General features: G+C 35.7%; 3 protein-coding genes and 1 pseudogene across 3 annotated transcripts; 2 read left to right on the top strand and 2 right to left on the bottom strand.

The window, feature by feature from the left end:
• On the bottom strand, positions 1 to 25,503 carry LOC120189308 (histone H2A.6-like). The gene is made up of 5 exons (XM_039192623.1): positions 25,496 to 25,503; positions 25,285 to 25,288; positions 10,793 to 10,801; positions 721 to 923; positions 1 to 243 (listed from the first exon to the last, which is right to left on the bottom strand). The coding sequence occupies exons 4-5, from the start codon at positions 907 to 909 to the stop codon at positions 31 to 33; spliced, it is 402 nt and encodes a 133-aa protein (XP_039048554.1). The 5' UTR covers positions 910 to 923; positions 10,793 to 10,801; positions 25,285 to 25,288; positions 25,496 to 25,503; the 3' UTR covers positions 1 to 30.
• Positions 2,068 to 2,427, top strand: LOC120189309 (calcium-binding protein PBP1-like). The gene has a single exon (XM_039192624.1). It carries the CDS (start codon positions 2,107 to 2,109, stop codon positions 2,410 to 2,412), a length of 306 nt encoding a protein of 101 aa, XP_039048555.1. The 5' UTR covers positions 2,068 to 2,106; the 3' UTR covers positions 2,413 to 2,427.
• Positions 3,201 to 10,533, bottom strand: LOC120189304 (ubiquitin carboxyl-terminal hydrolase 14-like). Its single transcript, XM_039192619.1, has 20 exons — positions 10,219 to 10,533; positions 8,848 to 9,019; positions 8,050 to 8,162; positions 7,634 to 7,967; positions 7,257 to 7,351; positions 6,829 to 6,962; positions 6,685 to 6,741; positions 6,470 to 6,547; positions 6,073 to 6,127; positions 5,949 to 5,984; positions 5,623 to 5,703; positions 5,134 to 5,332; positions 4,970 to 5,024; positions 4,774 to 4,896; positions 4,513 to 4,601; positions 4,347 to 4,436; positions 4,066 to 4,236; positions 3,823 to 3,947; positions 3,593 to 3,731; positions 3,201 to 3,504 (listed from the first exon to the last, which is right to left on the bottom strand). Exons 1-20 carry the CDS (start codon positions 10,312 to 10,314, stop codon positions 3,326 to 3,328), a joined length of 2,421 nt encoding a protein of 806 aa, XP_039048550.1. The 5' UTR covers positions 10,315 to 10,533; the 3' UTR covers positions 3,201 to 3,325.
• LOC120189333 lies at positions 12,708 to 16,772 on the top strand (annotated as a pseudogene).
• Positions 25,504 to 27,084: the final 1,581 nt, after the last annotated feature.

Genomic DNA, 27,084 nt, shown 5'->3' with positions numbered 1-27,084 from the left:
GGCTTTTAGGGTAATCCAAACTCATCTGATTTAATCATCGTCGCCACCAGCGACCTTGGAGGTTCCGGTTTTCTTGGGGAGGAGGAGGTTGTGGATGTTGGGCATAACACCGCCGTTGGCAATTGTCACATCGCCCAGAAGCTTGCTCAGCTCTTCGTCGTTCCTTACGGCGAGCTGGATGTGGCGTGGCACGATTCGGGTCTTCTTGTTGTCTCTGGCCGCATTTCCAGCTAGTTCGAGAACCTGATACAAACGGGTAATTATAGAAAAGATTAGCAGATGGATTTTATCAAGATAAATAATATAATTTAGTGAGTTCATAGGTAAATAAGAACCCTAAGTTATCAGCTGTTTCGGAATTTTGGGGATAGGTAGTGAATTTTGCTAAAATAAAGGGTATATCCGAAGATGATACCTCACCTTCACGCTAATTAAATCGTTTTATCCTTTTTTAAAAAAATCTGATTAATAAAACGTGAAAAAAAATCCCAAAATTTGAATTAACAAAGTAAATTTGAGAAGAACATTGTTGATAGAAACCATATAAAAATGAAATATGAAAAAAACCCCTCAATATTCAGGGAACAAAAGTCAGAAAATCTCAATTAGGTTACAAATCAAAACTTTCTAGAGAAATTTACCGACAATTTCTTAGCAAAAAGGAGGGGAATAAAGAAAAGATATGAGAAAATTCGAATGAAAGAAGAAAAGTTATTGTACCTCAGCGGCTAGATATTCAAGAACGGCGGCGAGGTAAACCGGAGCCCCAGCTCCGACCCGCTCAGCATATTTCCCAGCCTTAAGGAACCGAGCGATACGACCCACCGGAAACTGAAGACCGGCCTTGCTACTCCTCGATGTTGCCTTCTTCGACGCTCCAGAACCGAGAGTCTTGCCCCGACCCGCCATTTGTACCAGAAACGAACAAGTAAAACTTAGAAATACAAAATTTAGAGCGTTGAGAAGAGAAATAGAAAATCAGTGAAATCTTTTGCCGCTTATTTTGGGTATATATAGAGGAGATCGTGAAGAAGTAATCCAATGGAAAGCGAGTACGAAGATCAATATTTATGACTGTAGGATGACAATTAAATGGACGGTTTGGATCTGATAACAGAACACCGCTTCTGTCTCTTTATTATTAGGCTAAATCATAATTTCATCACTGCATCACTTTTAAATTTTTAATTTACTTACGGGGCTTTCGATTTATTTTTGTTTGTCATTATGCTATTGCATACTTAATGGGCTTTCGATTTAGTCTGGACTTAATATGACTACTTGATATAATTCGGTATCATACCACATATATATGTACATATATAAAAGGATATATCGAGAAGGGTTATAAAGGATTTTTTTAAATTTTAAATTTTCGTATAATTTAAGAATATTTTTATATTATTGTTTTGATAATATGATTTCAGTCTCCTAAAATTTTATAAATTCATTTTTTTAAAATTTATTTTAATCATTTGGAGTGATTATAATATAATATATTATAATATTTCTTAATCATTGACAATACATCTGCAGACACAATCGTTTGATTCTAGGATCTCAAAGAAGAATAATACTCTCTTTAATTATTGAGCAAATTCCCACCCCTTTAAAATTATATATATATATATATTTAAGCAGGGACGAACGCAAGATTTTGTGTTAGAAGAGACGAATTTATAAAATTTTAAGTATGGTAGAAGTTATAAAATTTTAGGAGAATATATTTCCAATAGAAAATACAATGAAAATATCTAAAATATATATGAATATGGAATTTTTAAAGGAGCAACCGTTCCCGCCACCCACTAGGTCCATCCCTGGATTTAAGCATAAATTCATGTGTTTATCCTTATTTATATAATATATATCCATGCAGCTTCCTGGAAGTAGGGTGGTTACGCAATGAAGTGCAAGAAGCACAGCATAGAACCATAAAAATCTATCTTAATTGTCTGCAATGGCCACTCTCTCCTTCCTGGGAAACCTCCCCCATCTTCGCCCCGCCTCCAAGCCCTCTATATAAATCCCCTCCCCTTTTAACTCCCAAACTACTACTACCAACAACAACAACAAAACCTAAACTCTAAACCCTGCTGCTGCTACATGGAAGAAGTGGTGGTGGATTTCGAGGACTACTTTCCTTCGATGATGGAGAGATACGGGGAGGAAGGGTTGTTGATGGAGCTGTACAAAGGGTTCAGGCTGCTGATGGATGGGGAAAGAGGGCTTATAACGTTCGAGAGCTTGAGGAACAAGAGTGTGGCGTTGGGGTTGAGTGATTTGAAAGACGAGGAGATCGTTTGCATGTTGAGTGAAGGGGATTTGGATGGGGATGGGGCTTTGAACCACCTTGAGTTTTGCTTTCTCATGATTAGGCTGAGTCCCGCTTTATTCTTGTATGCTCCGTGACCGTGATGAGATTTAGAGGAGGATTTCTCACCTTTTCATTTTAAATTATTATTTCAATAAACTTTAACTTTATTCCCCTTCATCTTTATTATTCTATTTTTTTTTCTTGACTACAGTCTTAATGTAACATTCTTTCTTCATAAAACCAAACATTCACTATAAATAACATTATTTAAACTCGAATCATCTCAAAGAAATATATCATCCTATATTAATTAAAATTATCTATAAAATTCATTTACTTGAAAAAATGACTTATAGGTACTAACGATTCTCCAACTTTTGAAAAAAAACGATCAAGTCTATGAACATTTTTACATTCTATTAAATCTATTTATTTAAATTTTATCAATAAATTCTTTGATTAACATTGACCCTTTAAATTTTTAATAAGTTTTTTGAATAAATCAATATTACATCACATGTTGTCAAAGTAACATTTACTTTGTTAAAAAAAACATTTACACAAATTTATTAACTTTAGAAACAGATTAAAATTATTTATAATTTAATTATTTTTAATGTTTTTCCTTTAAAAAGGGAGGAGAAAACAATGTATTATATGCTAGTGATATTCAAGAAAAAACAATTAAAACTTGGTTAAAATTGATAATTAATTTAACTCGAAGATTCATTTGGGTATAATAAAAGTTCAAATGGCTTAATTGTTTTCTTTAACAAAAATAGTATTTGAGGACTTCATGCACCCTTAGGCCAAAAACAAAACAATTTAGGGTAAATATAGTAATAACTAGCCATCAAAGCATCAATATAGTTAGTTGCACGAGAAAAAAAAAGTGAATTCATATCATGGGAAAAATTATATGGGGACTAAAATGTATGAAAGTGCAATGTTATTGGAGCCAACTCTATAAAAGACCCAAAGGAGTACCTAAAGTCTCCCAAGTGAAATTCAGCTATTGATTCTCTCAAAAAAGTACAAGTAACCCATGTCCTTGGGTGGATTGATTGAAGCACCAACCTTATCATCATTGAATATCACCCATCTACCATCTTTCAGGATGTGAGCAACATAATGTCCAAACTGAGTCGAGGTTCCGATGTGACTCACTATCCCAAAAAGCCGGTATCCTTGCATTAATCAAACATTGCAACGAGTAAGAAGTCTAGTGTGAAACACACAAACAATATAAGTTGAGATTCGGAGAAAAAGACTCACTCCCTCCTCCGTCGGGCAGTCCTGCATCAACCGGAGTAGGTGTGCTGTTACTTGATGTATCAGCATCCATAGTTGATGCAGCAGCATAGGCATTGGGATTGTTAAATATCCAATCTGTTGCTTTTTCAATGTCGCAACCCTGTAGAAACATAGATTTTCCGACATAAGAAAACAGATTATGGAACAAGTTCCAAACCCGCAAAAGAAGTGAAATGCTGTGAAGACTTTACCGATGCCTTCAATGCCATTCGAGCAATTTCTTCTTGAAAGCCAAATGAAACCAAAGTATCAACTGCTGATTGGTCGATAGACGTCTCAGCACCTTTCGCACCATGGGAGATAGGAGCATCAATATCTGAAAAGATAGATCAATGATTACCACTTGGATATGATGCTATGTAACAGCTACAAAAAAATGCAGATCCTTTGCAGAAAGATTCAAAATTATGCTTATAATGCTAAATCCTGAATACCCGGATCATCCATGTGTGAAAGCAACCAGTTCATGGCCTCTTCCACACCAGCATTTGAAGTGTTTATGGCAGCTTTCTGACAATGAAGCTGGTTAAACCCCATTGAAGCAAGCTGGGCAACAATTGCTTCATCAGCAATGGGTTGACTTGATTCCGCCTCAACCTCAGGAGCTATGCAGTAGAAATAACAGATGCCAATAAGAAAAATTACAAATCAATAATTTCTTTTAGATCATCTTCTCAATTCAATTAACATTCTTGGAATCCATTAATTCACATACCAGCCTCTGGCAACAGTTCTTCGCCGGGTTGAAGGCCTTTGCTGCACATATGGCTTATATCTATGATGTCGGGAACATCTATGTAGACATCTGAAAGGACAATATACATGATGAATATCAATTCAAAGTAACATGCAATGTAAGTAGCAACATCACGTCCACGTACCAAGCTTTTTAGGCACCCAGCCTGCCTCCATTACAAACTTCCTCATGTGCAATACCAAATAATCGGGGAATGAAGTTAAACCAGAAGTCCTGTTGTGTAAAATACAAAAGAGAAACAATAAGCCTCCGAACACTATACAATGCTAAAAAAGAAGAATAGGGTTGCTAGTCAGCAGCCTTTGATTAAAACACCATCAGTTAAACTATATTGTTATCCTTTCTTTAATGGGCTGACAACCCCATTAAAGAGCACAAATCTTACTTGAGAGCTGTTGTCTTAGACTTCAATGCAGAGCTATAGAAATTGGGTATCTCCTCTGGAGCTGCAAAGTTTGCTAAGCATGCTTCTAGAGGTACCCTTGGACGAACAATCTCATCATTGGATCTGTAAAACAAGGTAACCTAAGAAAAAGGTCTAAAGAAGGCTAAAAGTACCATATAAGGTCATTGGAACTTACACATCCTTCCCCTCTGACATCTTTTCAGATTTGATTTTGTTAAAAGCCTCCAGCTCTTCAGAATTCTCAGAGAAAAAGGCATTAGCATTTAACTTTTTAAACAGAAGAGAGATATAAAAGAAACACACACAAACATATATATAAATGTAGAAATCACAACTTACCTTTATTAGTAGCTTCGTGCAGTGGAATATTCAAAGAAAGAATGTAGTCAAGCCTTTTATTATAAGCAACCCTCCCAGATGAACACAAGATACGATCTTCAACACCAAACTTGAAACTACTCGAGGGATCCAGTTCAGGTTTTGCAGCATTAGAACGTTCAACTTGGTCAAGAAAATGAAGGAAGAACTCCAGGGCATCCTACAGACAATTCAAGTGTCCATATAAGTAACTGATGGCTACATATAGGGTAGATTATGAGCCCCAAGACACATCCTAATGTGCAATGAGAGGATTAACACACAAGCCCTATTGCAATGACAAATGCTGTCAGTTATTCACATTGCCATATCTATCCTTAAAACTTTTACGTCATTTTCTGTATGGAATCTGAAAGAACCATTTTAAGGTGTATTGGATATGAGGCAAATTCAAGTTAATGCTAGAAACCAAATAATTATTTCATTGTACAATTAGTAGAGATGGCATACCTGTTGTCTCATGGTAGAAAACTCAGGATGGCTAGCTGCAATAACTGCTTTGAACATGCGAGGAGGAATCCCTTCTTGTTTCTGATATTTTCAGAAGGTTAACAAATGAAAAGATGTTAGCAGACAACTGTCAGGTTTGTTCAAACATAGTATGTAGGGATGATAATAAAATTACTGATGATTTGAGACACAAATTCTATAGCAAAACACCTAAACCATATGCTTCACCAGATATTTTCAGGTCGCACATTTACCACAATATACTTGGCAAATCCATAATATCATCTAAGAATGTCCAAGATCAAAATATACAATGGGAAGCTTACAGCATCTTTTACTGAAGGTGTAGCAGTTCCATCTCTCTGGATGATAAAAAAAAATCAATTAATTCATTAATCAGAGGGAAAAAGCGCCTTTACTAAGAAAAACAGATTGACATGGTTACTGTACCTCTGATGCTGGAAGAGAATATTTCCCAGAAAGCAAACCATGTGCCAGTTTTGTTCTGCCACAACCAAAACGGTTATGTGATCATCGGGGTAGAGAAGACTGAAGAGGCAAAAATATCAAACTACTTACTAAATGCATAGCAGAACAAAGTAGACAGGGAAAATACCAAATCAATAAGTTCAACAACAATTCTATCAAAAAAAAAAGTTCAACAACAACAAACATCAGAATAAGAAGAGAATCATTTGTACATTGTATATAAAATGACATAAAGGATCACCACACAATCTTTGTCGAGAAAGACAGCAATAAAACATCATCATAACTACCAATAGTGGGAACTATTTTAACACAAAATATTGAAAAAAGGAATTAGTAACCAGAATAAGCAACTTACAACTGCATGTCGAGGTCTACAGTTGGATCAGCTGGAGCTGTCTCAAAAGCCATTTTTAAGCTTTGGTTCATATAATATCTGAGAACATAATATAAAAAGAGAGAGAAAGAGAGAGAGAGAAGAGAAGCAAATAAGCATGGGAAATTCCAATTAAGCTTTGCCCAAAAATAAAATCCAAATTTAAGTGAATTCACAATATTAGCTTTATAACTTACCGTCTAAAAAATGACTGCGTCGAAAACACGACTTGCATGGTTGCTGCCATGTAGCAGCTGCATGAGAACAAATTTAGGTAATCAGAAACACTAAATCATTATATTGTTACCAGAAGCCTCAGCCCTATTCACAATCAACATTACCTGTTTCCAAGATTCACGAGACCTGTATAGCCTGGTCCAAAAATTGGTTCCACATCCTGCCCACTTTCTTGAATTCTATTCCAATCAAAGTTGGTATTCTGGTCAAGCTCCCTTTCGGCAGTTGTCATTTCAGTCTAGAAACAGATAGAGATTATAATTTCTAATCAGATGGTACTAATTAATTATAACACTTCAATCTCCTTATTTGTTTTCTGTAAGCTTTGAAACTTACATTCTACAGTAATGATATCACTTGTTTACCAGTCAAGTTATTGTCTGTCGTGATTTATACAAAATATTGTTGTACATAATAAACACAAAAGTACAATTGCATAACAAAATTGCCAATACAACTATAGTATCATAATGTACATGTATCTTAAGGACAACATTAAGCAGCATATAATTAATCAAAAGAAAAAGCTAACCTTTTGCAATGATGAGAAATCGATACCAAAATATGCCAAATGTTCTGCTAGATGTGGGTCTATGACGCTCTCATCCTCTGGGTAAGAGAAAACATCTGCAATGCCAGAATAAGTTACCCAAGGTAAGTTCTGACAAATATCAAAACCAAAGCTCGAAAGAAAGATAATCACCAAACTGTATTTCAGACTTTCAGTGCCAAAAACTCAGACTTTCAGTGCCAAACAGCTTCAATACAAAGATATCTAGGGTTGAAATCTCATCGGTAACTAAGAGCAGAGAGAGTTTAGAACAATTCTGGACCGATGGAAACTTACTAAAACGACACCAGAAAACAAAAAAATATAGACAGTGAAATACAACTATAAGGAAGCATTACCTGCAGCTTCAAGATCAGAAGTAATTGTTCCAAGCTTTACAGCTAGAGGATAGCCAGTCTCCTTGTAGTGCTCAAAGGCATGGTTGTTACCACCAGTTCCATCCCAATTTTTCCTCCCACAGAGGATCATTCCATCAGTGAGATTTAGCCATAGATTATCTGTTTTATCACACTTAGCACATTTCCAACAAGATGGGGGAACAACAACATTGCCAATTTGCTGCAAATCCATTGCATATGTACTTTTTTGCTTCTTATCAGCTGTCCAGGCTGCAACTTGTTCTTTCCGTTCAGCACCCTCAGCCATTAAAATAGCATCAACTGCCAACCTTACCTACAGTATTCATAAGGGATAAACAAGCTTGGTTCTCGTCCAAGATGAAGAATTTCTACATTTAATTTGAGACAATTCATACCTTCTCAGGCAACTCCACAGATGGAAAAGTAAGTGTTACATAGCTAGGCAAAATAACTATGTTGTGAGTTTCTTCATATTCTGGCTCATTGTTTTCAAATCCACCATCAATACCTATAAATCAAATTGCATAGATTAATCAATTTCACCAAAGGTAGTACTACAGCAATAAATCCTTCAGAAAACATTTGAACTTTTCATACTTTGACTTGTAGTTGTAGTGATTTGTAGTTTGACAAGGGTTCAACAAGCAATAGCTCTAATTCTCTAAACATGCTAGTACATGGATAAAATTGTTGTAATTTTTTATTAGCAGCTGCGAGCACCACTTATGCTTTAACACATAATCAAAGAAATTAAATATACTGGCCTCACCGTGTATTATTTAATGGTCTCAACTCAGAATTGCGGACATGATTATGTATTTGACATAGGAATTTTCAATGTTTTCCCTTATATTTGGAGCCGCATAAAATAATAACAAATGTCTATACATTGAGATCTCAAAAACTTAACCCACACTACTGTAAAAATTAAGTGCAAAACAAGAAAGGGACCCTTCTCAGTTCCAGCGTTATCAAGGACATGCAATACACACTCAAGGTGCTAGAGCTGTTATATTTTCTTAAGGCGCACAAAAAAGGGCTTGCCGGAGTAAAGTAAGGAACAGTATGTATATACCGACCAGCCAACATGAACAATAACAAGACAACATAATGTTCACAAGCAGCAAGCGGTAACAGTAAAAAAATAAATAAATAAATAAACCATAAGTACAAGAATATTGTAAAAGTACTACCAATAGCCAAAAGTGTGGGTTTCTTCAATGGCCTATCATCTGAAACCAACTTTTTTGTTTGCTTAATGTGCAGATACACGGGATTTCCAGTCTTCTCGTAATTCCAAGCCACATGATCTTTCCCGAATGCTAGAAATGTATTCATATCAACAAACAATCCTCCTTCTGACCTCTGCAAAAAATTCGACCTCATTTGAGAGTTCTTGAAACAAATTTTGACAAACAGAACCTAAAAATAATACTAATAACAAAAAGAAATGGAAAAATCTTGAGTCAAGAATCTGAGCTTTAACTAACTTCCTCGGAAGCCAAACAATAAATAAGCAAAACAAAGTCGAAACAATCAAAAGTCAAAACACGTATCGTATCAAAAGAGTGTTCTTAGTTAAAATTAGTTACAAAAGCCACGTCATCTTTTCCAAATGCTAGAAACGTATTCATATCAACAAACAATCCTCCTTCTGACCTCTGCGAAAATTCAACCTCATTTGAGAGCGCTTGAAACAAATTTTGAACAAACAGAACCTAAAAATAATACTAATAACAAAAAGAAATGGAAAAAATCTTGAGTCGAGAATCCGAGCTTTAACTAACTACCTTGGATGCCAAACAACAAATAAGCAAAACAAAGTCGAAACAATCAAAAGTCAAAACACATATCGTATCAAAAGAGTGTTCTTAGTTAAAACTAGTTACAAAAGCCACGTGATCTTTCCCAAATGCTAGAACGTATTCATATCAACAAACAATACTCCTTCTGACCTCTGCGAATATTCATCCTCATTTGAGAGCTCTTGAAACAAATTTTGAATAAACAGAACCTAAAATAATACTAATGACAAAAAGAAATGGAAAAAAATCTTGAGTCGAGAATCTGAGCTTTAACTAACTTCCTCGGAAACCAAACAATAAATAAGCAAAACAAAGTCGAAACAATCATAAGTCAAAACACGTATACTATCAACAGAGTGTTCTTAGTTAAAACTAGTTACAAAAGCCACGTGATCTTTCCCAAATGCTAGAAACGTATTCATATCAGCAAACAATCCACCTTCGACCTATGCGAAAATTCAACCTCATTTGAGAGTTCTTGGAACGAATTTTGAACAAACAGAACCTAAAAATAATAATAATAACAAAACTAAATGGAAAAATCTTGAGTCAATAATCTGAGCTTTAACTAACTTCGTCGGAAGCCAAACAACAAATAAGCAAAACAAAGCCGAAACAAACAAAACTCAAAACACGTATCGTATCAACAGAGTGTTCTTAGTTAAAACTAGTTACAACAAATCCAGTAGTTTCTCCAGAAACAAACAGATAACAATCGAGAACTTTATATATAACAAAGAAATGAAAAGAAAAGAGTACCGGAGAATCGAAGGAGAGGCAGCATTCTTGCTTGTAAATACGATTGGTAGGTTCGGGGATCCGAACCCGAGAGAGATTGGATCGGAGCAGGTCCATAGGGTTTATCTCCTCCCTTTCCTTTTGGCTTGATTTAGGTTATAAAGAGAGGGAAAGAATAAGGTTTTTGCCCTAAGTTCAAGCAAATGCAGAGACTTTTTTTCGCCGAAAGAATGATTTTTTTCCCTTCTGAGAATTTCTTCTTTAATTGGGAGAGATAAAGAGGATGCGTGTGCTTTTGAAGCAAGAGTCTTTGCTTATTCCCTCCAAACCTCTTTAGACCAGTAAACAAAATTAATTTTTCTCAAAATATAAACATAATAATAATAAAAATAATAATTTAAATTCACGTTTCCACTCGACTTGATCTTATAAAGTTAATTTTTAAAAAATAATTTTACATCAAATCGAGTTAAAATTTAGATTTATGATAAAAATATATAATCTTATTCGATTTGAAACTAATAATATAATTCACTTTTATATATTTAACAATAATTACTATAATACATTTTTATTTATATTTTTAAATATACAATGAATATATATATATGTTAGATATATTTGTATAATGTAAAGTTTTTAAATTTTACTTTTAAGATTAATTAATAGATGTATGAATTAAGAAATCTCAATAATTAAAGAATTATTGTTATCTCTTAAAATTTAGAGTTAAGGACATTAAAAATTATTATTATTGTTAATTTCAATGTTCATTTTTATTGGCAATAGAAAACTCTAAAACTTAAAAGATTTAATAATTATTATCATATGTGATTTTTTTCTCTTTTGTTCAAATTATTAATAATTTTTTAAAAAGGTAAATTTATATATTTACTCACTAAACTTTATTTTCTCTTCTATTTCACTCACCGTAGTTATAATTTTTTTAATTTAATCAGTGAACTTCATACATTAAAATTTTTAGTCACTGTCAATTTTTCCGTAATTTTGAGATGACATGACACTTTTATTAATTTTTAAATTAAATTAATAATTTCTTTATATTATTTTCATTCATCGTTGCTCATTTTTCGCTCATCTTCTTCATCCATTTGTTCCCTTTCTCCACCACCCATTCGGTTGTTAACAATAGTCTGACCGGTTTAACTCTCAAATCCTCGATATTGTTTTGGGAAAAGCTAAATAAATTGTACCAAGGCTAGCTCAAAACAATGCTAAATAGTTTGCACCACCGCTGACTTAGAACAAAGTTAAACATTCTGCACCACCTCCTACTCAAATGTAGATGCTAGATAATAAGACCTCTATTTTATTTATGTTTATTTGTTTCTCACTGCTGCTTTGATTTTGTTTTATCCTTTGTTCTCCTCTATCTCTGATACTCTATCGAATTTAAAATCAATTTTTTTGGGGTTTAATCTTTGGGTGTTAAATAGGTCTTGATATTTTATGGTAAATTATGTTTGTTTGTATAATTTAGAGTGTATTTTGAATGGGTACATTGAAATGACCATCCAGCTCAGTTGGTAGAGTACAAGGTTCTTAACCTTGAGGTCGTAGATCGAGTCTCATGGAGGACATTTAATAATTTAGAGGTCTCCTACGGAAGCTGCTCTCAACCTAGTGTTGAGGGCCGCCTATTATCTTACCTCCCCTTACCCCATTATATATGAGAACAATGGACAACCATTTTGAATGGGTACATTAAGGAGGTCTTCGATTTTAAGGATGATGTAAGGATGAGGTTTTCTCGTTGGGTGTTTCACACTTGTTTTATTTGATTTTGGGTGTTTGGGTTTAAAAGCTTTGTGTTGTGTTTTCCCCCCTCATTTTTTAAGTTTCAGGAGTGTATTAGATGTTTAAACGATGCTCGTGTTAAATAAAGGCTCATTGGACAAAAGAAAAAAGATGTAATGATTGACTACACAACCTTATCTTCCTCATCGTTGATTCCGAACCTAGAGCTTGAATCCTCATTCGAGTTTAAATCCAAGTCAGATTGAAGGAGGGAGAGAAAGAACATGCCATGTGAGGCTGAATTTGAAAAGAAAAAATGATGGGATAATGGTGTTGGAGCTGTGTTTTGTGAGTCTGGTTACAACTTCTTTGGGGAAGAAAATGTATAGGATAAAAATTATAAGATGAAAAATTTAAGGGATTTTAAAGAGATACATTTTTTTTGATTAAAAAATCTTTTAAATTAGTTATGTCATTAAGGCTGTTACGAGATTAACGATAGAATAGTGAATAAATTAAAAAAAATTAAAAATACAGTAAATTAAATAAAAATAAATAAAATTCAGTGAGTAAACATATAATTAACCCTTTTTAAAAATATTTGTTTTTTTAGACTCACGAGTTATAACAACAATAATCATCTTCGAAAATCGTCAAACAATTTTTCCTTTACCGAGTTGAAATACATAAAATTTTATTAACGATTATATTTTAGTACGGTTTTTATCGTTTAAAGTACCAAATTGGAAACAATGTACAATACAGAAACTAAATATGCAATTAACCCTATAAAAGAAACCCTCAAACAATCGCGGCATATCACTTGGATCTTATTGGAACAAGCGATCACTGTGTCTGCCTGCATCGTCCTCAGCTACGTGTACGACTCTACCATGCGCCACTCCACCGCCGCCGCCGCCGCCTCTCACTACCTTCACGGCTGAAATCAAAATTATTCTCTGCCGGCGACGGTAGTTGCACCGGCTTCGTTTGCAGCCATGTCGAGGTTAATTGTATTCTAGAAAATTCTCTTTTATTGAGATTTTTAAAAGAACTCGTATTACTTTCTGGTGTTTTAATTGTATTGATCGGAATGGGCTTAAATATTCGCAATAGGCTTAGTTTACTGAAGATACTGCCTTTTGCTATTGTTTAGGTTTAGTTTATAAATTTATGGTCGAGTTTTGAATTCTATTTCTTTTAGTTTCATCTTCAATAGTGTAAATGATAGTGCCAAAATATATTAAAAAAGGCTTTTATTTATTTGAAAATGTTATAGATATAGATAGAGTTAATTTTATTGTTTCCAGTTTGGTTGTTCTTTCATCTTTTTGAATTGAAACATGTTTTAACATTGTGCAGATTATTGGGCTATGGAAATGCTGGGAGGGTTGGCCGATCAATTCGTTCAAACTGGAAGAGTAGCTTCCGGGAATCGAATAATAATGGGGTGCATCCGAAAGTTGAGTTCCCTTTCTCACTTTATAGGTTATACTCACAGCATAAACATTCGTTTAGAGAAGATACTATGCCTTTTACATTGTACAAAGTAATGGAAAGATTATCTAAGAGTTATCAGCCCCGGAGCTTCCATGCACTTTCGCCTAGCTATGCATTTTCGGTAAAACCACATTACTTGGAAGAGGCTTTTTCAAGTGTTTTACTATGATGGTCCAGCTTTGACACCAATAAGTAGAATTGCCCGTGCAGCAAGTCTGGCTTTAAGTAGGTCGAACCTCATAGCTCCTGGTGTTATTGCATTCTTACTCGGAGAGCTAGCCTGGGCCCAGCCGAAATGGGCAGAGGCAGAAGGCTTCTCCGCAAAGGATTCTTTTTATTTGCAAGCACAAGATGGGCATGTTTACTTGGCATCATTTGTATTTTTCCTTTTGGAATTTGTAATTTTGTTATACAGAGCTATCTATTTAGCGATTTTGTTTTTACCCAGCATAGCAATGGTTCCCTTTGTGGATTCTCTGGGTGTTGAATTCAGAAAAAAATGGCTTCATATTCTCCACCATACGCTAGAAAAAGCAGGCCCAGCGTTTATAAAATGGGGTCAATGGGCTGCGACTAGACCGGATCTGTTTCCCAGAGATCTTTGCGATGTACTTTCTGAACTTCATACAAAAGCTCCATCACATAGTTTCTCTTTCACAAAGAAGTCCATTGAAAATGCATTTGGTCGAAAGTTATCTGAAATCTTTGCAGATTTTGAAGAGGAACCTTTGGCATCTGGAAGTGTTGCTCAAGTTCATAGAGCAACATTAAAGTATAGATATCCTGGTCAGCAGACCAAGCCCATTGTAGTTGCTGTAAAGGTTCGCCATCCCGGGGTTGGTGACGCAATTAGAAGGGACTTTATGATAATTAACTCTGTAGCTAAATTTTCAAAGTTTATCCCTACGTTGAAGTGGTTGAGATTGGATGAAAGTTTACAACAATTTGCTGTTTACATGATGTCTCAAGTTGATCTTGCTAGGGAAGCTGCACAACTAAGCCGTTTTATCTACAACTTCCGCAGATGGAAGGATGTCTCATTTCCGAAGCCTCTATACCCCTTGGTGCACCCCGCGGTTCTGGTAGAGACTTATGAGCACGGAGAAAGTGTTTTGCACTATGTGGATGAGCTTGAGGGACATGAACAGATTAAAAGTTCCCTAGCTCACATTGGAACACATGCACTTCTAAAAATGCTTTTGGTATTATCCTCTTGTTCATTCTTTCAATCATTTTTATTATTTCATTTCTTCTTCTAGTGGTGGTTAAACCGCTTAGCATTGCATTAGATCGTTTGTGCAGTTTCTTCTACACTGTATGCTCTGGTACTTGATTTCCTACTTTGAATCTGAAAAGTTCATGTGTAAGTCATGCTATGATTTAAAGATTGGGTTTAAACTTATGGGGTTCCTTTCTTCCTCTCCAGGTAGATAATTTTGTTCATGCGGTCATGCATCCTGGAAATATTCTTGTCCGTATAAAAGATAGACGAACACATAACCAACTCTTTAGTTCAAGGCCTCATGTTATCTTACTTGATGTGGGCATGACAGCTGAACTCTCTGGGGCAGATCGATTGAACTTACTGGAGTTTTTTAAGGCTGTTGCCCTTCGAGATGGTCGCAATGCTGCTGAGTGCACACTTAGATTATCTAAAAAGCAACGTTGCCCCAATCCAAAGGCTTTTGTGGATGTAATGCACTATGGTGGATTTAACATACTTATTTTCCATACCATCATAAAAGTTTGTAGGACTGTCATTTGAAGAGTTTGTTTATCCAAGAATTCATCAACATATTTCATGGTTTTACCACGTCTTTTTTAAGCATTCAACCATGTTTTCATATCAAAATTGGTTTATTGGACAAAGTTAGAACCTTGTAGACCAAGCATTTGACTTTGGAGCAGAAATACCTAATGATGAATCTGTTTCTTCTAGTAATGGAGTACCATTTTGTGGACCATGCATTTCATCTCTATTCTGGATAATTGGAACCTTTCTTAGATTGTAAAATGCAATTAATTAGGTTAGTGTGCTTTAAAGGCCTAAGCTTAAACTCTAGGCCTTCGCTCTCTATTGTACCCAAAAGAAATGATTTAAATCTATGCGTTTTACATTGCTGTGCAGGATGTTGAGAAATCTTTCGATTTATGGGACTCCCCAGTTGGCGAGTCTATCCACCCAGGCGAGTGCATACAGCAACTGCTTGAGCATGTTAGACGTCATAAAGTCAACATTGATGGAAATGTTTGTACCGTAATCGTTACCACCTTGGTTCTCGAGGTAATGCAGTCTTTGCCTGCTATTTATCTCAGACTTCTCTTCCTAAGAAAGTTGTTGACTTCCTTTTAATTATTTGCTGCGTGTGACAAGTAATGCAATTTAATCTATGCTGCTCCGACTCTTTTTTGTGAAATTCCCATGTTAGACGTAGGTATGGGGATATGATCGTGCAAGGGCCCTCAACATGCATAGAAAAACTTGAAGGAAAAAAAGGAAAGAAAAGAGCATATCCACGTTAAATGCTTATCCGTATCCGGCATTGACATTGGAGTCTGAGTAACATAGAATTTAAGGATGCACATGTAATGTGCCGGCATACTTCTATTTCTTGAACTCATTTGAGAAATCTTCAATGGCACAATGGAAACCATAAATGCCATTTGTGATGTTCTCAAACTCAAAGTAAACGTTGTTTAGAGTACCTTTGATTAATATTAGTGCTTGCAGTCTGGAGTAAAATGGATCTCCAAGTGAGTGCTGATGTAGAAAAGTCCGAAGCCGGGCGGACAGCTCTGTGTTTGAATTCTAGCAGGGGTTGTATTACATAGCATCTCGAAAGAATTCTTCATTATCATAGTTCTCTCTCTTTCTTTCCTTCATTACAATGAGAAAAATGCATTGCACATTGTTGTCTTGAGCATATCCAAGAAAACCTCGTAGCATACCATAGCCGAATCTTTCTTGTAAACCCTCACCAAAATTTGCACGAAGGTGAAAGGAATTAGTATATAATCTCTATTTACCTTCTTGTTGAACAATGCCGCATAGATCTGGAAAACTTAAGAAGTAAAACTCGGATTTACGTTTGTGTTTCGTTTTCCATCTGTGGTAGGGATGGCAGCGGAAGCTCGATCCTCAACTGGACGTGATGCGCACGTTGCAGACTTTGCTATTTAAAGTTGACTGGGCTGAATCTCTATTTTATACCATTGAAGGACTTGTGGCACCTTAAAAGGACTCTGTTCATCTCCTCTATCATTTTTACCCAAAGTTTTGATAGCAAGGTAAGAAACCTACCGTTTAGGCTTGAGTTCGGGTTCAGATTCGGATTCGGATTCTCGTTTCGTCACGACACTCTAAGGTTAATTAATATTCCGCTTATACGGATACTGTGTTTTAGTATTTTTTTTTATTGTTGACACGTTTTTAATTTACAAAATTCGAATAATCGAAAAATTGAATATTATATGATGTTGTTTTGTTGAGTTTTATGACTGTTGAAAGTTATAAAATGATCCCTCAATTATAGGACAATGTTTATTTGTGTTTCTCGATTATTAAAAGTTATAAAATGATCACTCGACTGTTTATATGTTTCAAACTCGTCAATTTTTTGTTAAAAAATTGACGATCATTTGAGCTAAACGTGAACATGTTGATTGATATATAATAAAATTTGATCTCAGAATCGTTTGGCTTGTATTTTATTGATGATTCTTTGTTTAAATTATGATATCAAGTCAATGATTAAAATATTATGTTATCGAATCAGTGTTTAAAAATCATGATAGGGTGACCATATAAATAGTTTATACGAATGTTAATTTCTTAATAGAAAATGTTAAATTTAGAACATATAAATAGTCGAGTGATCATCTTATAAATTTTAATAATCAAATAATTCAATAAAATATTATATTATAATTGAGAAATTATTTAATAATTTAATAATCGATATATTCAATAAAACAGTGCATATTTTATCCTAAAAATGGATAAAAAATAAATTGAGAAAAACAGGGAAGAAATATTGATTTGAGAAAATAACCTCAGTGACCAAAAATCTCATATAATATACGATTTTAACCAACTTTTTCCGGATTTGTCAAAATGACCAACAAAATCGCAATGCGATCGCTAATTCGCAACGCGATCTCCATTATCGCAAATCAGTTTCCAGATTCGCAACGCGATTATGACTATTGCAATGCGATTTTCCAATTTCGCGTTGCGATTTTCCCAATTCGCAATACGAATAAGTAAATCGCAATGCAAATTTGGAAAATCGTAATGCGATACTGACTATCGCAATGCAATTTTCCTAATTGCGAATTAGGAAAATCGCAACGCGAATACGTAAATCGCAATGCGAATCTTACTATCGCAATGCGATTTACATAGCGCCATTCGTATTAACGCGTATTTTTTTTTCAAAATCCAAACACGAATTTTTTCTTAATAAATCGGAAACTGAACCGTCCACAGTAATCGCAACTCATAACCTCAAACCTAAAATCACAACACTCAGTCCCATCTCCATCTCTCACTCTCTACGGCGAAATCCGTCCTCATCTCCGAAGATTTCCGTCTCCATCGCCGGCGAAATCCCTCACAACCATTCACAGTCAAAAATCCCTCACAATCATTCAAAAATGGAAAATCAACCTCCGAGGGTTAGTTTTGTTTTATTTTTATTTTGAAAATTTTGCATTATTTTAGGTTTTTCATATTGAGATTGATGATAAGTTTACTGGTAATTTCAATAATAGATTAACCATTTCACTTAGATTTCTTATTAAATTCATTCGATTGCTGCCAATACTGCTAAACTGTTTAGCCTGTGAAGTTAGTATTTGTCTTTGTTTTGTCTTTTGGTTGAAGTAATGCAGAAGAAGAATAGTTTCGAGAATGAAAATCGCAACGCGGAAATAACTATCGCAACGCGAAACCAAAATCGCATTGCAATTTTCATTTCGCGTTGCGATTCTCTCGTTGCGATAGTCATTTCGCGTTGCGATTCTCTCAATGCGATTCTCATTATCTCGTTGCGATTCTCATTATCTCGTTGCGATTTTCATTTCAACCAAAAGATAAAACAGTGTTGTAAATTTTAGTTTCAAGAATAAACTACTATTTATGTTTATTGTTTTTGGTATATCTTGACAGTGTAGTTTTTGGTATATCTAACTTGGTATGTTCATTGTTTTTGTAGAAATTTTTTTCGGCTTCATTGACATTAAGGAATAAAGTTAGCCTAGCCACTACAATTGCTTCGAAGCTTTCACCTGCACAAAGAAAATTGTTTGAGGAAACCTGCTTCGGGCCATGGCTGAGAGTACAACATCCGGTGGAGATGCTAATTTGACCTATTTGTGGCTTCAGACCATGACTAGCGATCTACCCGACAGTATACAACGTGGTGAGGAAGAGATATGGTTTCATTTTCCACCGGCGTATACTTGTTTTGGGCAGAAGGAGTTCTGCTTAATCACTGGTCTACGATTCGGACACGATGATGTAGGCCGGTACACTCGTCATATCACCCGCCCATCATGGTTATCCAGGGTTTTTCCTGATGAGTCAATAGAGAAGCCGAACTTACATGTCGACGACATGAAGAAATTGTTTAATAAGAAAGATGATTTTACTCGGATGAATGACGTCGATGTTGTCCGAGTATGCCTTCTACTACTTTTGTATGCCGGCTTTTTAGGCAGAGAGGCCAGACAACCTATTCCTCAGGAGCTAATATTATTGGTAGAGGACCTAAATGCATGGAATCTGTTTCCGTGGGGTTCGTATATATGGAAAGCTACCTGGACTAAGTTGTCGCCTGCCTTTGATGACCGCAAAAGTTTGCGGGGCGATGGGTCGAAATACACTTTGTCAAGCTTTGTTTGGGCCTTTAAGGTAAGAATTTCTATATAATGTTTTCAAAATTATAATTAATTATTTAACAATTACTAATATTTGTTATTATATTGTTTGTAGATTTGGATATTCGAGGCCTTTCCCGCCATGAAGACATATGTAATAAAAACTTCAAATGATATTCCCAGGGCTATTTCCTGGAAGAGGAAACGCCTGTTGGATTGGGAAGACTTAATACCATATGCGACAATAAATAATGTAAGTTAACACAAATACTATCATATATAAACAAGTTATTAATAGTAGACGTTTAACTTTGTTTGAGTTTTTATATTTTTAGGAGGCCAACATTCCATTAATGAGACTGACACCCACGGAGGCTGAGCTTGCCACTGATTGGTGGCAAGCTAGTCAGCGTTTTCTTGATGTCACGAATGATGAGCAGCCTCCACTTCCTCCACTTCGAGAGCCATCACCTCACCCAGAGCCATCACCTGATCGACCCGACTATACACCTCTACAACGAGAGCCATCACCTATCCCGTCACATCATCGAGCCTCTTCTCCACCATCACCTCATGATAGGCGACCGGCAAAGATGCCACGACTTCTATCTCCCTGTTCTCCACCTTCACGGGATGAGTCAAGGGAGTTACGTGATGAGGTCAATGCCTTGCGTGAGGAGATCGGTACTCTACGCGATAACGATGGTGCATAGCGTGTGGAGGTGTCTACTTTACGTGGTGAGGTTGCCGCTCTACGTGAGATGGTAGTATCGTTGCAGAATGAGGTTTATACTCTACACAACGAGGTAAGTTTAAGATTTTCCATATTTAACTTGATGATAAATTTACTCGTAATTTCACTTAAATTAACCATTTCACTTAGATTGCTTAGTAAATTTATTCGGTTGCTGCCAATACTGCTAAACTGTTTATTAACACTGTGAAGTTAGTATTTGTCTTTTTGTTTTGTCTTTTGGTTGAAGTAAATTTATTCGGTTGCTGCCAATTCTGCTAAACTGTGTATTCTTTAACACTGTGAAGTTAGTATTTGTCTTTGTTTTGTCTTTTGGTTGAAAGTTTAAAATATATTTGTCTTTGTTTTCACTGTTTAAATATAATGTCTGTTTATTTACTGATATTTGTATTTAATTATTTAGCGGACCGATAAGGTGGATGCTTTACGTCGGGTTTTTCTTGCACGACAGAGTTCACGCATCAGACGGCGTGCACGTGCTATTAAGTCTCTATATACCCCAATAGTGCGAAGAAACCGCAAGAAGAAGCCCGACTCGCCTGTCATCCCTCAAGAGTCCACTCCTATCGTTGAAGAGGCCCCTATCATTCCTCGAGAGTCCCCTCCCACCGTTCAAGAGGCCACTGTCATCGTTGAAGAGGTCCCTCCCACCATTCATGAGCCCGATTCACATGGCGTCATATGTAGGATTCTTGAGAAACCCTTTGACGTGCCGGACATGATGGATTCAAGTTGGCTCTCGTATGAGTTACCGGCCAGTACCATACCGATATCTGAAGTGGAGAGGAAACAACTACCGGACACAATTCTGGATAACACCCTTTGGGCTAAGACCGCAGTTGATTTTTATCTACATGAGCGAAGCCAGGGGTGTTTCACTGACATATGCAAGCTCAACGATGATATCTATTTGTTGCTTGATCGGTCTTGGTGGGGCGTATTATTAGGGGTCGAAGACAATGGCTATTTCGATGGAGGGGTAAGTCTTATATTTTTCTTATATTTTAATTTGATTTTTTTTTTAAAATTTATGTAAGTTACTAATATATGTCTTTTTTTTGTAAAACAACATATCGATGCGTGGGTGTCACGTCTTCTAATAATTAGGAAACTTAAGGAAAATAAAAGAAATACACGATATACAATTATGCCGACGTCTTTTAACGCCGTTCACTTGAAGAATCAACGAGATGAATCATTTGCGTTGGGCAATGGACAAGCTAAACTTTATCCTGCATGGTGGGAGGTCGATAAGGTTAGTGTTTATTTTAGATTGAGTTTAAATGTATTCATAAATAAGTGCGCAAATGAATGAATTATTACTTATGATTGCATGTGTTTATCCCTGTTTTGGAACGTAACCATTGGCTTCTCGTCGAGCTTCAGATCCCATCCCTTAAGGCAATAGTATATGACAGCATGATAAATTACATATCATTGGCTGATTTAAGAGATATTATTAAGGGATGGAGCTCTTATTTGGCTAAATTCTTGGATGCGATAAATTATTGGACTCGTTCTAGAAACAAGAAGCCAAAGAAGCTCAATATTACAGTTAGCAGAGACGAGACCGCACCACAACAAAACGAAAGGACCCAGAGGGGATTGTGGTTTTCTCGTATGCTTGGCGTTGGACCGTTTGATCACAGGAAGTATAAAGTATCTACCTCCCACCGATATATAGAGCTGCAGTAGGCTTGTGATTTCGACATTATATGGCTAGATCGATATATACGAGACGCTGCCTACCTGCATCCGCGTTATAAAAATGTCCATAAACAATTGGTATGTTTATAGGCTTGTGGTTTGAAAATGTTTGGTTAAGTACCTAGAATTCAATAATTTGTTGTTTGTAGGTTTTAGATGTGTAGAAAGTGTTGTTTGAGCAAATGTTTGGTTTATGCAGGTTAATCTCAGAAGTGAGCTGCGTGAAAATGATGTATGGCTGCAAAAGTTGATTCAATAGTAGAAGTGTTATTTCTCTAAGAATTATTGCTTATTTTTTGATTGTTTAATTGATTTGTAAAAGGTGATTTGTAAAAGTTGATTTGTTTAATTGATGTTAACATAATTCTTATTTGTGCTTGTTTAATTGATTGAAATGTAATGGTTGATTTTGTTGATTTCAATCTGCATTATGTTAAAGGAAAAAAGTACTATAGCAATGCGAAATGAAAATCGCAACGAGAGAATCGCAACGCGAAATTAAATTCGCGTTGCGATTTTCATTTCGCATTGCGATTCCCTCGTTGCGATTTTCATTTCGCATTGCGAAACTCGCGTTGCGATTTTCATTTCGCATTGCGATTCTCTCGTTGTGATTTTCATTTCGTATTGCGATAGTAATTTCCGCGTTGCGATAGACATTAAGATGATTGCCTATTAAGTGATAACAACTGAACAGATCATAGCAATTTTCAAACTCAAGTTACTAATACATGCCTAATTGAAAATGTTAAAAGTTCACACATAAAATCTACATAATACAACGTTTGCATTTAAAAATCACCTAAGTTAACAGTCCCAAAAGGTGAAGCCAGTTGTGATTGGGATTTTAAAGATGATTGCAATTTTAATTGCCTTTTTCTTGACACCATATGAGGTTTGGATTTTGATGATGATCCATATTTTGGTAGAGAAAAAGATGATTGTGATGGCACTGGTGATCCACATGTCAACCTTGTATGTCCATTTTCCTTGCACCGACTACATGTCGATCTCTTCTTCTCTTCACCCTTAGTCGGTATACGATCGTGACTTTTTGGTCGGCCAGGTAGCCTTCTGTCCATGGCTGGTGGCAAAACTGTTTGTAAGTCATCTGGTATGTCCCACTCAGAAGGATGTGGAATAGGGTAGACAATCTCGGCATAAGTCTGTCGATATACTTCTGTAGTGTAGCAATCCATAGCGTATGTGCTTGAATCATCTTGGTTTAGATGAAGAGCAACTTTTATAACATGGCCGCACGGATAACCAGATGTTTGCCATTTCATACAACTACACGTGCTTGCATTTAGATCGACAAGCCCATTTAAGTTATTATCCAGTACTTCAAACAAAGTGTTTGAACATGGTTCAACTCTCCATAACGTTGACTTCACAACACGTTTCGTTATCTTTTTTTCAGTCCATGGTGTAACACGATGTTCCAATGTTCATGTAAATTTAAATAAATAATACTTAGTAAAATATATGATAAGTTACGAATTCAAAGAAATAATACATGCATGGTTTCTTTTCTTGTAGTACCACTGTTGAATAAAGGCTCGAAAAAACTCCATTAACATAGTAATGGGTAATTTCCGGGAATGACGAATTAGAGCGTTGATTGATTCTGCACTATTAGACGTCATGAAACCATATCTTGCTCCAAGTTAATGTACTCTTGACCATCTTTCAAACCCGACATCTTCTAGTGTTTGAGCACACTGAGGCAAAACACGTCTTAAACAGTTTATATGCTTATTGAAATCCACTTCCCGATAAGTTTTTACAGCCTTCCAGTATGTCCATTTGTGCTTTTTTATACCAGCAGACCTTGATTTTAGATTTCTATACAAATGAACACCACAAAGTCCATGAAAATCATCTGGGAAACACCTTCTAACAGCGTTGTCAATTGAGTTTGCCCTATCGAATATGATTGTCAGATTGCTAATAGGACCTATGCAATCCCTAAGATGCCCCATAAACCATTTCCATGAATCAGAGGTTTCAGATTTGCCAACCCCGTAAGCTATTAGCAATATCCCATTGTTAGCATCCATGGCTACTGCTAATAAGTTTACTCAAAGGTATCGACCTTTCAAATGTGCTCCGTCAACTATAATAACTGGGCGCATGCAAGTAATAAACGAACGAATCTACAAAATAATATACACAATAAATATAATCATTTAAATGTGAAATGCATGTAACTAACAGAAATGAGTCAACAGAATTATATTGATTTACTAACCGCAGCACCAATGGCGATAAACAGCAACTCAAAGCGTCCATCTCTATCTGTTTTGATATGAGTTACCGACCCAGGATTTTTCAGCTTTAAATTGTGACAATAAGCCAGCAGTTGGGCAAACGATGCTTCTGGCGACCCCTCAACAATTCCAAGGCATAACATTTGGCTCTACAAGCTTGAGAATATGATATACTAATCTTGAACCGAGCATTCATGTCAGTCATAATTTCATGTCCCCGATATACCCTGCCATTCAAAAACATTAACTCAGCCAGAAAACCACCCAACACCTTTTTGTTTGCCTGTCTATGGTGAGGAAAAACTTGGGTTCTTGAACATGTATGTTTATCAATAAAAGTCCTAACTTGAAATATTTCGCAATCTTTTATCCTCTTTGCAATCATACGCCACGTACAGTTTTTGTCAATCATACACCTTGTTTCGAAACGATCTTTGCTTGATTTGTTAACTTTTAGTTGATAGCCATCTTCCACACATTTCGTATACAAAGCTATCTTCAAGTCTTCCTTTGTATCAAAACAATCATCTTTCTTGATACGAATAACTTTTGTGTAACAATCAACTGCTTTCTTTACCAACTCTTCTTCCGGTATCTGAAGTAATTCTGGCATATTCCAGTTATACTCCCGTGGCATTTTCTTTTCTTCGGGGACTTTTTCTTCTTTTTTTTCTTCTTCAGGATTATATGAATTACAGAATGGATGTTCAACATGTTCATTCACAACCTTCACTTCCTCCTCATTATCATCAACAACATCTTCCTCGGCAACGGTTGTTTCATCATCAAAATTTGGGTATTGACCAATATCAAAATCATTACACGCAGGGTCTGTTTCTTCTTCTGAAACATCATCAAAATCCGAGTATTGACCAATATCAAAGTCCAGGTATTGACCAATATCAAATTTCAAATACTGACTAGTACTCACAATTTTTTCTGTTGGCTCATCATCGTCTAATTGGTCAATACGAAAACCAGAATTTGGTGCTGAAAGTTGATTGGGATTTGGATTAGAGAAAGGTTGTGGGTTTTGAGAAAAACTTAGTTGATTACTACCCGCTACTGACCCAACAATACTACTTCTAGGTTCAACAACATACAATGTAACATCATCACTTGAAACACTAATGTAAGCAATGAATCGTTCAACATCTTCATTGTCGGTTAACAAATAAACTTTACCATTCCTCTGATAAGATAGACTAAATCCACTTAGGGGCTCTAAATTCAATTTCTTTGAAACACGTAACATTAGAGTTTCATAAGTTAACTTTTTTAATGACAGTTTTAGTTGAAGATTCATGGGTAAAGGAATATATTGTAAAACACCATGAACATTCTCCCATGACCCTCCAAAACACAAATCTATCCAAACATAATCAACATTATATGATTTCATGGTTGTAAATTAATTTACTAAACAAACGAGCTGCGAAACTAAGACCTGTTACCGGATGGGGAAGGATGTAGGAACGGATGTCGCCGGAGAGAGTGATAGATGGAGATGAAATGAGTTGCGATTTAGGGATTTAGGTTATAAGTTGTTGCTTATGCGTAGATATATACACAAAAAATTTGTGTTGCGAAACTAAAACCTATTGCGAACTTTGAAAATCGCATTGCGATTTTCTTGTTGCGATTTTCATTTCGCATTGCGATTTTCTCGTTGCGATAGTCAGTTTCGTGTTGCGATAGTCTGTTTTGCCTTCAACATAATGCAGATTGAAAATCAACAAATCAACTATTACATTTCAATCAATTAAACAAACACAAATAAGAATTATGTACACACCAATTAAACAAATCAACATTTACAAATCATTTTTTACAAATCAATTAAACAATCAAAAAATAATAATAATTCTTATTTCCTCATCAATTATTGAATCAATGAATCAACTTTTGCACCCGTACATCCATTTCACGCAGCTCACTTAAGGATTAACCTGCAAAAACCAAACATTTGCTCAAACAAGACTTCCTACACATCTAAAACCTATAAACAACAAATTATTGAATTATAGGTACTTAACCAAACATTTTCAAACCAAAAGGAGTATATATGTTAACAAAACTTGCATTTGACTTACCAATTCACAATGGATACTTTTATAACGCAGATGCAGGTAGGCAGCGTCTAGAATATATCGCTCTAGCCATATAATGCCGAAACCACAAGCCTACTGCAGCTCTATCTCTATCGGTGGGAGGTAGAAACTCTGTGCTTCCCGTCGTCGAACGCGCCAAACACATGCATACGAGAGGACCACAATCCCCTCTGCCTCCTGACGATTGTTATGGCACGGTCTCGTCTCTGACAACTGTGACATTGAACTTCTTTGGCTTCTTGTGTCCAGAATGAGTCCAATAATTAATCCCATCCAAGAATTTAGCCAAATGAGAGCTCCATCCCTTGATAATATCTCTCAAATCAGACAGTGATATGTAATTTATCATGTTGTCATATACTATTATCTTCAGGGATGGGAACTGAAGTTGGACGAGAAGCCAATGACGACGTTCCAAAACAGGGATAAACACCTGCAATCATAAGTAATAATTCATTTATTTGCGCACTTATTTATGAACACCTTTAAAAAATTTAAAAAATAAACACTAACCTTATCGACCTCCCACCATGCAGGATAAAGTTTAGCTTGTCCGTTGCCCAACGAAAATGATTCATCTTGTTGATTCTTCAAGTGAACTGCGTGAAAAGCCGTCGGCATTATTGTATATCGCGATTTTTTTTTCCCTAAGCTTCCTTATTATTAGAAGACGTGACACCCACGCATCGATATGCTGTTTTACAAAAAAAAGACATATATTAGTGAATTACATTAATTTTTAAAAAATTTAATCAAAATCATATATAAGTCAAATATAAGACTTACCTCCCCATCGAAATAGCCACTGTCTTCAACCCCTAATAGCACACCCCACCAAGACCGATCAAGCAACAAAAACATTTCATCGTTGAGTTTGCTTATGTCAGTGTAACACCCTTGGCTCCAC

The sequence above is a fragment of the Hibiscus syriacus genome, unplaced genomic scaffold, assembly GCF_006381635.1.
Source record: "Hibiscus syriacus cultivar Baekdansim isolate YM2019G1 unplaced genomic scaffold, ASM638163v2 tig00116954_pilon, whole genome shotgun sequence".
In the NCBI taxonomy this organism is placed as follows: domain Eukaryota; kingdom Viridiplantae; phylum Streptophyta; class Magnoliopsida; order Malvales; family Malvaceae; genus Hibiscus; species Hibiscus syriacus.
This window is presented reverse-complemented; position numbering and strand designations above follow the sequence as displayed.